The 12,518-nt window shown below is 36.0% G+C and overlaps 1 protein-coding gene across 1 annotated transcript in view; it reads right to left on the bottom strand.

Moving 5' to 3' along the window:
- Positions 1-367: 367 nt before the first annotated feature.
- LOC105980159 (stromal interaction molecule 2-like) overlaps positions 368-12,518 on the bottom strand; it is a 55,793-nt gene continuing 43,642 nt past the window's right edge. Inside the window, exons 3-4 of the mRNA XM_013008900.1 lie at positions 1,670-1,784; positions 368-463 (exon numbers count right to left, since the gene is read on the bottom strand). Coding sequence (XP_012864354.1) covers positions 381-463; positions 1,670-1,784 — 198 coding nt within the window. The 3' untranslated portion in view covers positions 368-380. The remainder of the gene's footprint in view (positions 464-1,669; positions 1,785-12,518) is intronic.

The following is a 12,518-nucleotide window of genomic DNA, read 5'->3' as shown; positions in this document are numbered from 1 at the left end:
TCTTGTCTTATTTTTCCTTTTCTCTTGTGTATTTCAATAGATTCCTTTTTTAGAAAAAGCAAACACAAACATGTAAGCAAATTACAACCTTCTACAGTAAGAAAAATAAGAATAGGATAGTTTTCTGTAGTTTTCCATGTCTAAAACATTACCATTGAGAGCAAACTTGTTATTTATTTACACTCATAGTATCTGTCCTGGCTCCCCTAATTTTATCAAAAAAAATCAGAGAACTATGTAGCTTAACGTAATTGCTTAACTTTCATAAGAAAATAGAAACACTAGAAAAACAATATTCTAGTTCACTGATATTCAAAATTATAAAATAAAAAACAAGCTTAATGAACATTTTTGCTTTATTTTTCAATTTTAGTAGCTTCTTAGCATAAGAGGCTGTGTTGAGGTTTCAGGTCAGAAGCTTTTCCTGCCCTGAAGAATTCCCATCCATAAAACAGCTTGAGAACTTAGAAAAAGAAAAGGAATGAAACACAAATTACTCAATTTTATCATGAAACTTCTGTGCCCCCTTCCACCCACATCTACAGCTTAACTTTTTGTGGTTTTTGTTACCAAAGGCTCAGCTACTTTGAGAGAATATTAATAGAAATTTCCACAAATAATCAACTTATTACAAGTAGTGTGACAAAATCTTACATTGTCCTGCAGAGAACATACATTAACCTTTTGCCCAGTATTTTTACAGTGACAAAGTACTTACTCTTTGACAGTTGAAGAAGCTACATTTACATAACTTTTATTACAATGTATTGCTGTGAATGTTCCATTTGCTTACTAATTATTGTTGTACTCTCTTACTGGGACTGATTTACAAAGTAAACATCATTGTAGGTAAATACCACATATAAAAAAAGATTTAAAAAATACAAAGTTCAGTATTATCTGTAGTTTTAGGTACCCACTGAGGGGTCTTAGAACATAGCCCAAGTAGCTAAGGGGTAACTACTATATTAGAAGATTTCATGAACAACTTTTTAAAGAAAAAGCCTCCAAGTTCTTGTTTCCTAAAGGCTTTAGAAACTGTTCACCACAAATAAAAAAAAAAAGAAAACACTTTTGGTTCCCAATGTTTACTTGATAAACCTCAATTTAGAGTGTAGTTGAAGAAGTGGGAGGGAAGGGATGGCAGGGGAAAAGCAAAGGAGGAGACAACAATGCTTGATAAGAAATGTACTCATTACCTTGCTCATGTAACTGTAACCTCTCTTCACAGTATTTTCATAATAAAAAACTTATTTAAAAAACTCAATTTAATAATTGAGACAGTGCTTCAGAACTTTAGACTCTCAGATATGAACTATTTGTTCTAGGATAAAGTACCAAACTATCTGAAAACAGCATACTTTATGAATATAAAGAAGATAAAAATTACCACTCAAAATTTTAAATGGGGCCTAAACATGTAGCTCAGAAGTAGAGTGCCTAGAAAATCCAAGTTCCTGACTTCAAACCCCAATACTGCCAAATCAAACAAAAAATAAAAACAGGAAAAAATGGTAAAATAGAAATATTCATACAAAAATATAACCTCATATATTTTTGGCAAAAACCATTCACAATGAGTGGGCTGCCAATAGCTAAGCGGGCAGAAACACAAATGAGGGATGTAGATCACAAAAATGAGGGATGTAGATAACTACATGAGTCTTACCTTCTGATGTTTTCCATCGCTTCCACAAATCCTCTACAGTTATATGCTTATCTTCTCTGTGCAAATGGCTGTGCTTATTAGTAGCATCTTTATACTTCATGTCTTCTCTAATAAACTACAGAAGAAAAAAACACTAAGTTAAACATGCCTTAATTTTGTCTTAATAAACTGAAAATTAACGTCTGACATGAGGTAGGTGACTATTTTCATACGATAACCAGTAGGTTGTTGGTATTTTCAGTTGTATTATACACCTATGTTTATTAACTATATTTTATGAAGTAGATGTCTTATACTAGTCATCACAGCAATAGTAAAATACTTATCAAATGTTCACTGTTTAATGGGCACTAGTCTAGGTCACACAATAAATACGCCAACAGCAGTATATATACACACACAGAAACACAGATGCATTTCATTTAAGTTTATGTAAATCCTATGAAGTACTATTTCTATCTATTTTATGAATAACAAACTAAGACCTAAACAGCTTAATATGTCTGAGGTAAAATTCCAATTCAAGAAATGCTTATAGAGAAAAACTTAACATATACTCTAAATATTATACATTTTTACTAAATACTTGGTGGCAGGATGTTTCAAAACATAACCAACCCTAATTTCCTCACTCACAGCATCTTACCTTTAAAGCTCTGACAACAGAAGCGTATTTATTACTATATTCAGAAACAGAATATTTTATAAACCTGAAGTACAAAATATATTAATTTTATTTTACAATATGCAGAAAAAGCACTAAACTAATTTTAGTTAAAATCTAACCAGCTCTGTATCACTTCTTTGTGTCCCACTAACAAATAAAAGCAACCTTTTTATGGCTTACATACCATTTGTTAATCTTTTAGACTTTACCTCCAGATAGGTCATTAAAATAAACTCATTATTCCAATTAAACAATCAAGTAGGATTTTTATTCTTATGCTTCCTATGCCAATATTTCTCTTTTTTCTTCTTGTTTTGCTCAGTATCTGTATTGATTTTTCACAAAAATAAACTCACAGGGCACTGGTGGCTCATGTCTGTAATCCTAGCTACTCAAGGGCCTGAGATATGAGGATTATAGTTCAAAGCCAGCCAGAGCAGGAAAGTCTGTGAAACTCTATCTCTATTAAATTTGGAAAGAAAAGAAAGGAGAGGGAGAGGGAGAGGGAGAGGGAGGGAGGGACGGAGGGAGGGAAGGGAAGGGAAGGGAAGGAAGGAGGGATGAGGAGGGGAGAGGGAGGAGCTAAGTGAAGCTATAGCTCCAGTGGCACTACTAACCTTGAGCAAAAAGTTCAGGGACATAGCCTGAGTTGCCCCCAAAATGGCACAAAACAAAAAAAACTCATATAAAAGATTATTTCATAAATCAGAATACAGAATGTATTTTTTTGCTTTTGAACTATTCTATACTAAACTACTCAATAGCTGTATAATAATAAACAAGTAATTTCTCTTTTGAGCTTTAATGGCATTAGGTACAAAATGAAGATAACAAGTATGTAGGATCAACCATACTATTCAACTTGCAGTCCATAAAGCAGTGTCAGTCAGCCCAGATACTGTTCCACAATGTGTGTAAAGATTGTGAATAGCCACTAAGGACCTTTTAAAGGAATTAGAAAATGCTTTCAGAGCATTTGTGCCAGCCATGTGATCAGTGTACTAGTTTTATGGCCTCTTTCTCTAATGGATGGGAAACTAAAAATCTGGTTCTGCGTTATCAATGTGTTTGAAAAGCACTAATGTAAATGATTTACTTCCACATTTATGTATTTTGTTGCTCTAAATAATGCCTTCTTCTTTTACTCTAACTTCTTTCTGAAGGTATACTGAAGGAGGCCTGCCTGAATGCTCCCAAACCCTCCTGCTCTTCCTGACTGACACCTTTAGAAGCCAGTAGAGATACCTGGAAAGATCATTGCTACTGATGCTTAGAAACTGTCTCAATGTTGGAAGAGGTCCAAGAGCTGCAGAGAAAATCTAGACTGAAAACCATGATGACTGACAGAGCTGGCAGGAAGTCTGTCTTGGAAATTGTCCAGTCCAACTGGAACAAATGGCAACTGTTTCATTTATGTGATACATATTTAAAACAATGTCCTAGGAAATTCTTCACCATATGAACACCAAGAACAGGAAAAGTTCAATCCTGTGGTTTCAGAACCACAGTTCTGAAAGAAGGTAATTTCCTCAAGACAAAATGTAGTACTCTAGCTACCTGATCAGGATGAATTTGTGGATGCTTACTAAAAATGTAATTAACAAAATAAAAATATCTAAGAAAGGCAATTTAAAACAATAAAAACTTACAATATTTCATTTAGAACTAGCTAGTACTAAGAAAACTGAGTAAAAAGTGAATATACTAAATTATACTTTCCCTGGACTTATTGTCTAGAAATGCTTCAGATTTAAAACTTGACCCCAGTTTAACATAAATCAACTATAAAAAACAAAAGATATCCTATATCTTACAGCTCTTTATTATTCTGGCCCAATAATGAAACCGGAAAACACTATAATCACAATTAATTTTTGTTGAAACTAAGCTGGAAAATGTTTGAGCAAACTAAACACTATAAGCTATCAGTTTCCACCAAACTCTGTTCTCAATGTCCTACAAAAAAGCTTTATAGAAAACCACTGGATGGTAAGGAAACAAAGGAGGAGGCAACAATGTTTGGTAAGAAATGTACTCATTACCTTGCTCATGTAATTGTAACCCCTCTGTACAGTATTTTCCACAATAAAAAAAACTTTAAATAAACAAATAAATAAAAGAAGACTGCTAATTTTATAAAAGAGGCAAGATAACAATATACATTTAAAAATCAGTCAAGAATAACCAAAAAGGCAAATAAAAGACAAATGATTTTTATTTATTGAAATCTAAAAACAGAATCTGGAATTTTATTAAGAAAATCTTTAAGTGATAGTACAGCAAATAATGTACACTTCACTGGTAAACATAATCCAATTATATGCAAAACTACCACAGGAAATTCTCTGGTAACAATACAAATAGAGAAATGAACAAGAAATGTCTATTGAATATTCTTCTCAAAAATATTCATCTAGATAACTTTTTTTTGGTCGGCCAAGGGGCTTGAATCCGGGCCTGGGCGCTGTCCCTTAGCTCTTCAGCTCAAGACTAGTGCTCTGCCACTTGAGCCACAGCGCCACTTCTGGTTTTGTGAACAGGTTTTTTGGAGATAAGAAGTTCAGGGACTGTCCTTCCCAGGCTGGCTTTCAACCGTGATCCTTAGATGTCAGCCTCCTGAATAGTTAGGATTACAGGTGTGCGCCACCACCAGACTAGATAATTCTTTTAAATCAACTATTCTAGTACCATTAAAAGAATTTGCTTTATACTAAACTTAGGAATTTAGTTTTAACATAATAAACTGACTTGTTTCTTGTACTCATAGGACATGTATTTGTGCTAAGTTATTTTACCTACCACTTTAACAAAATCTGATACGTTACTGAATTTACTATTTAAAGACTTTAGTCCAATTGCTTTCCCCAGGAACTATCCACCACCATCAATACAGATGCCTGCATATGCCCAGTCACCTCTCCTTCAACCTGCCACCCAATTCCACAGCTATTTAATCAAAAGATACCTAACTAGAGAACAATTCCAAGCCTATCCCAGAGAAACACATTTCTTTCTAAAAATTCTAACCAAAAAAAAAAAAACCCTGCAATTAATATCATAAAGAGTTGCACTTCGTACTCATGTAGATTTCTTAAAGTGGGATAAATGCAATGGTGTTCAAAGTACCATTTTATGGGCAATACAGATTGGCCAGGTAGTAAGAGAAACCGATAACACCAATAAATATGCACAGAAAAAAATAATGAAAGAAACAGAGGCAACCAGGCAGACAGAAGCGGGTAGCATTAGTAATTTGCCCCGGTGCTTAATTACTTAGTTTCAGCTTCTCAGAAAGCCTGAGCAGCACAGCTTTTATCACTGTTTTCACCAACACAAACCATGTTACTCCTTTTATTTTTAAACTCACAAACCTCAAAACCCAGGAGACATGACTTAATGCCATAGTTAAGCACTCAAGATCCCAGAGTCTGACAGACATATACTCGAAATCTGACTCCACTACACAGACTGTCAACATTTGCAAGCTTCTCTTGAGCCTCTTATTTCTTTTTTGTTCAAGGAAGCAGACAAAATGGCCCACCACATACAGTTATTTAAAAAATCAAACTTAAAGTAGTGTGCACAGAAAAAATATTTGACAAGCATAAATACAGTATGAATAAAGTATTAATAATTTCACACAGTGTTGTTAGATTTAACATGTTTCTGTGACTAACAAACACTTAAACTGTAATCTTGCCCAATACTGATAGAATTCCATTTCAGATATTCTGAAACAAAATACATAAAACAGAGATGGAGAGAAACACCACAGATTCCTCACTGACAATGTAAGCAGAGATTCTCCCAAAGGACACCTGTCGTCAAAATAACACCATGTCCAAGGTCTGATATTTGAGTCAGTTAAAACAGATGGATTCCTAATAAACAATTACAGGGTCTTCCTGTCTTGAAATACAACTCAAATAGTTTAGTATAATGTTTCATAAGGAAAAAGACATAAAAACATTAAAAGAAGATTCAATTACTGGGAGCAATTTTTTTAATTTCTAATATTTATCACTATGCTAACACATTGATTCCCCAAGCTCTTAGATAAAATACCATAGTGATAAAGTAGAAATTACCAATGTTTCTCTCTCCATCCTACAATTGTTAAATTGAACAATATGGTAGATCAGAGCACAAATTTGGTCAACAAACTACAGAGATAACCTAAATCTCTCACTAGTTATGACCTCAACCTCCACGCCTCCATGTCATCTACAAAATGGTAACAACCTCCAAAAGGTTGGAAGGATTAACTTACATATTCTACATGAAGAATAAAAAAACACGCCTGATACATGTCAAAGGCATTCAATAATGGCAATTATTTAAATTTCATAAACCACAACTTATTTTAAATTTTTACCTGTATTTGCAAAATTTGTACCATTTCTTAAAAAGGTGAAGATAAGGCTGGGAATGTGGCTAAATGGTAGAGTGCTTGCCTAGCATGCATGAAGTAAGACCTGGGATCAATTCCTCCATACCACATAAGCAGAAAAGGCCAGAAGTGGCACTGCAGCTCAAGTGTTAGAGTACTAGCCTTGAGCAAAAGAAGCTCAGCCCAATCCCCAAGTTCAAGCCCTAGGAACAGCAAAAAAAAAAAAAAAAAAAACAGAAAAGTTATTCAGCTAATTTTACAGCTTTTATACTTTAACATAAGCCCTACCTCCTGCTACAGTTAACTCCCTCCTTACTGCTATCACACCAACTCAGTCTTAATACCATTCCCTGGGCTACCAACATCCGAAACCAACAGACAATCTCTAGTTTACTTATATTAAACCCCAAAAATGACTTCTTTAGGATCCTATTCTGCAAGCTCAGGGTTCAACAGATCCCAAAACTACTGTCAACACTAGTAAAGCTAGATCCTAACCTTTCCTCGAGCTAGCCCATTCCTTCCTGCCTGCACGTGAATCACCTTATTGTTTGGTGTCTACTAGTCACAGAGCAGCCATTTCAGGTTTTCAGATCAACTCTCCAGATATCAGAATCTCAGTGTTTGAATTGAAAGTAACCCTAAAAATTGAAAAAAATATAGAGCACTTGTTTCAAATAAAAAGATGAAAGCTTCCAACTGCAGGCATCTACTAAGGACCTTGGAACATATCCCCTGTAGATAGGGGTGGAGTTAGACAGCTAGAGATATACCAAAATGTAGCTTTGGCCTTAGGTCAAAATTTAGCAATAGGCTTTTGTCTCAGATTCCAGAACTCACAAGTGTCGAAATTTCTACTTTCTATCTCTCTGCCATCTAAGAACTTACGCAGAATAATGCTCCTGCAATCATACAAGTTAATATTATATCTAATCAGTACAATATCAGTAACATAAAAAGATAAGTTGCTTGAAATTAACATGTGACTATTTAAGTTTTTAACAAAAAAAGATCTCTGTGTTTTATTTGCTACAGTTTGTAAGAATCTGCATTTCCAGTAAAGATGAAGTAAGTAACAGAGACAGGATTTGCCATTCCCTCCAAAAAAAATATTTAAAATATGAGACAAATTGTATAAACAATCTTTTTTTTTCTTTTTCTTTTTCTTTTTTTTTTTTGTCAGTTGTGGGGCCTGAACTCCAGGCCTGGGTGCTGTCCCTCAGCTCTTCAGCTCAAAGCTAGCGTGCTACCCTTGAGCCACAGTGCCACTTCCGGGTTATTCCAGGGCCTCATGCATGCAAGGCAAGCACTCAACCACTCAGCCACCTTCCCAGCCCAGAAACAATCATTTTTAAGACTGACCAACAAAGAACAGTGATCCCTGAAAGACAATTAACTGTATGCTTTAAGAATGTCCAAATTATGCTGGGTGTCGGTGGCTCACACCTGCAATCCTAGCTACTCTGGAGGCTGAGATCTGAGGATCACCGTTAGAAGCCAGCCTGGGCAGGAAAGTCCATGAGACTCTTAGCTCCAATAAACCACTCAGAAAACCAGAAGTGGTGCTGTGGCTCAAGTGGTAGAGCACTAGCCTTGAGCTGAAGAACTGAGGGACAGCGCCCAGACCCAGAGTTCAAGCCCCACAACCAATAAAAAAAATAGTATGTCCAAATTAGTTCAAGGACAAATTTCCCTGACAGAGTCCTGGAAGAAAGAACCCGCAGTACCAGGCAGTTTTTCTGAGATGAAGACATAGTCTTGGAAGTATGACAGACCATGGATTCTAGAGGTAACAAGGCTAAGCTTCAGCAAAGAGTAAGCTGCCAGATAAGAGTCTGCATGGCTAGAAAAGGTTGTCTTGAACTCACTGATCAACATGTGCATGCAACGAAGTATTACTAACCAAAGGGTTTTAAAAATTATGTGGGAAAAACTAGAGGAAACCATCCCTAATGAGCAAAAACAATACTAGTCCCTGTTTCAATCAGGAGTATAAATTCATTATTTGTGAATTACCAGGTATAATGTTGAGAAGTATTTTGTCTCATTATTGAGAATTAAATGAACAAATACTGGTTAAAACATAGGTAAGTACAAACTCAAATAATTAAACTGTTTCCCTGTAATTTATCCAGTTCTAGAACCAGGCTTGAGAATACATTTAAAAAAGAACAAAAATATCCTGTACCCCAAAAAGAAAATTCCATGTCTAATATATAGTGAAAGATTACTAGACATGCTAAGATATAAGAAAATACAACCCAAAACTTAAGAGAAGACTCAATTAATCAAACATAACCTAAAAATGGCAAACTTGGGGTTTTTTTCAGTATTAAAAGATTCTTTCAACAAACTAAATTCTGAGCTTGTTAAGAAAAGATATACAGCTGGGCACTGGTAATTCACGCCCTGTAATCCTAGCTACTGGGGAGGCTGAGATTTGAGGATCATGGTTCAAAGTCAGCCTGTGCATTAAAGTCTATGAGATTCTTTTTTTTCCTTTAGAATTATTTTATTAAATCATAAATGTACAACAGCTTCTTAACTCTACACACGCACTTAAATTTTTAAAGGAAAAACGTTATGTCTTATTACACCATGATCCTGTCTAATAGCTTTTCAAAAGTCTATGAGACTCTTATCTCCAAGTAAATGCCAAAAAGCTAAAAATGGAGCTGTGGTAGAAAGCATCAGCTCAGGGACAACACCAGGCCCTGAGTTCAAGCCCCAAGGCTAGAACCAAAAGAAGAGAGGGGGGTGATCATATCATATTAAAATTCTTTTTTTTTATTTAAAAAGATCTAAGTTGAAATTTTATGCCTAAAACTGCAAATTTTGAGGTGAAAAAATACAGATTAATGCCAGAATATGACAGACCCAAATATCAGCAAATGTAAACAAACTAAGCATAAGAAACTAACCAAAATGTATTTGAACAATCACTGGCCAAAACTTCCCCAAATCTTATTATGAACACACATATTGTGACCATCAACACACACAAAAACACAAAAATGACAGATGAACTGCCCAGTAAGTATGAGTCAAAGTTCATTACCTAGTATAAAAGACAGAAATAGAGACAGTAATACAGAAGGAGAAGATGGCAGGAAAGACAAAAACATAAAACTACACTGAAATGTCTTACTCAAACAGCTTAAAAACAGACAGACAAACAGAATATTTTAAAACAACCAGAGTGAGGAAAGAAGTATCATCCAAAGAAACAAAACTAGAGCTGATAGCAGATTTGATATCATGTACGAGACAACACAGAAAACACATAAGCAACATATATTAAAAATTAAAACATCAATCTAGAATTCTTACACAACAAACACATTTGTCAAAAGGAATAGTGAAAGCCAGGTGCTGGTGGTTCATGCCTGTAGTCCTAGCTAATCCTAATCCTAATCTCAGGAGGCTGAGATCTGAGGATCATAGTTCAAAGCCAGCCTAGGCAGGAAAGTCCATGAGATTCTTATCTACAATTAACCACCAGAAAACCAGAAGAGGCATTGTGGCACAAGTTGTAGAGAGCTTGCCTTGAGTTGAAGAGCTCAGGTACAATGTCCAGGCCTAGAGTTCAAGCCCCATAACCGACAAAAAAAAAAAAAATAAAGAAGAAAAAAAAAAGAAACAGTGAATTACAAACTTCTTCAGATAGCTAAAGACTAAAAGTATTCTGCACCTATAAAGTTCTACAAGGAAAGGAGGGAGGGAAGGAGGGAGGGAGACTATAAGGAAGGAAGGGAGGGAGCGATGGAGAGGATGGAGAGGAAGGGGAGGAGGAGGGGAGGAGTTAATCGCTGCCCAATTCACAGATTATACTGCAACATGAAATTATTCTTCATGTCTTTTAAAAAGAAAATGCTAGTTTAAAAAACATGATTGCTGAGTGCTGGTGGCTCACATCTGTAATACTAACTTCTCAGTCTCTTAGGTCTTGAGTTTCAAGCCCCAGTACTAGCTCAGAGAGGGAAAAAAAAAAAAAAAAAAGTCAGGTGCTAGTGGCTCATGCCTGTAATCTTAGCCACTAGAAGGCTGAGTCTGAAGACTGTGGTTTGAAGCCAGCCTGGGCAGGAAAGTCCTTGAGACTCTTATCTCCAATAAAGTACCAGAAAAGCTAGAAGTACAGCTGTGGCTCAAGTGATAAAGTGCTACACTTGAGCAAAAAGTTCAGGGACAGCACCCAGGCCCTTTGTTCAAGCCCCAGGACCAGCACAAAAAAAGAAAGGAAAGAAGGAAGGAAGGAGGAAAGGAGAGAAGGAAGAAAGGAAGGAAGGAAGGAAGGAAGGAAGGAAGGAAGGAAGGAAGGAAGGAAGGAAGGAAGGAAGGAAATGATCATTTTGAAATTTTCTTTAGGTCAATTAAATGGTAGACACATGTTCATGGTCTACATTCATTCAAAATTTATCAAACTCAGTCTCTGCTTTAAGTTGTATATAAATTATGCCTTAAAAAAACTAAGTGATCAAGAACTTGAAGAAATTCATCATTTCATACAGGCAGAAATTTACCCATTAAAAAAGATATCAACATCCAACTTTATTGCTCATCTCTCAGAATTTTAAGAAACCCAGTTACTATGAGATTTCACTACCACCTAATGCAATTTTAAAATATTTTTATCATCTGTTTGGCAGGGAAGAAAATAAAAGGGGTTTTAATACTTCCATTAATGAGGTTCATGATAGTAACTACAACCCACTTCTTCTTTGACTATGAAAATCCTCTTTTTTTTAATTAAGTTTTTGTTGCGAAAATACTGTACAAAGGGGTTACAGTTACATGAGAAAAGTAATAAGTACATTTCTTATCCAGCATTGTTGCCTCCTCCCTTCTTTTTCCCCTACCATCCCCTCCCTCCCACCTCCTCAGCTACACCCTTTCACCCCCACCTAAATTGTAAAGTTCATTTTTGACATAGTGTCTTGTACATCTCATTGTTACAATTGGTCAATCTATATCCCTATTTAAACTATTTGTTTTTTCCCTTCCCCTCCCCAAATTATACCGATGTTTAGGGAATATGGGCTTCTAAGGCTTCTAGTTGTGGCCTACAGAAAGAATTGCCTGTAATCACCATCTATGTGCTATGTAATCAATAATAAACCCACTGGCTAGGCGCCAGTGGCTCATACCTGTAATCCTAGCTACTCAGGAGAGGCTGAGATCTGAAGATCACAGTTCAAAGCCAGCCTAGGCAGGAAAGTCTATGAAACTCTTATCACCAATAAACCACCAGAAAACCGAAGTGGTGCTGTGACTCAAGTGGTATAGTGCTTGTCTTGAACTGAAGAGCACAGGGACAGTGCCCAGGCCCAGAGTTCAAGCCCCAAAAAAGAAAGAAAGAATTCCAATGAGTAAACTTAATGAAGAACATAAAAGTAGGAATATGATCAAACTAAACTACAAACCAATAAACACCATTAGATAATACAGTACAAAACAAAGAATTACTTTGACTTGAAAGAACATTGGTGAGGGGCTGGGAAGGTGGCTCAGTGGTAGAGTGCTTGCCTTGCATGCATGAGGCCCTGGGTTCGATTCTTCAGCACCACATAAGCAAAAAGAAAAAAGCCGGAAATGGTGCTGTGGCTCAAGTGGTAGAGCACTAGCCTTGAGCTGAGGGACAGCGCCCAGGCCCAGAGTTCAGGCCCCACGACCGGACCAAAAAAAACAAACATACAAAGAAAGAACATTGGTGAAAGGTAATACACTGAAAAATGGGGAAGACTTTACAGGAGGTTCTATTCAATCTAAAATTAGCATTTTAAGACAGCTATAAT

The sequence above is a fragment of the Dipodomys ordii genome, unplaced genomic scaffold (genome assembly GCF_000151885.1).
Source record: "Dipodomys ordii isolate 6190 unplaced genomic scaffold, Dord_2.0 Scaffold8, whole genome shotgun sequence".
In the NCBI taxonomy this organism is placed as follows: domain Eukaryota; kingdom Metazoa; phylum Chordata; class Mammalia; order Rodentia; family Heteromyidae; genus Dipodomys; species Dipodomys ordii.
Note: the sequence above shows the minus strand (reverse complement) of the source record. Positions and strands in the feature narration are given on the sequence as shown.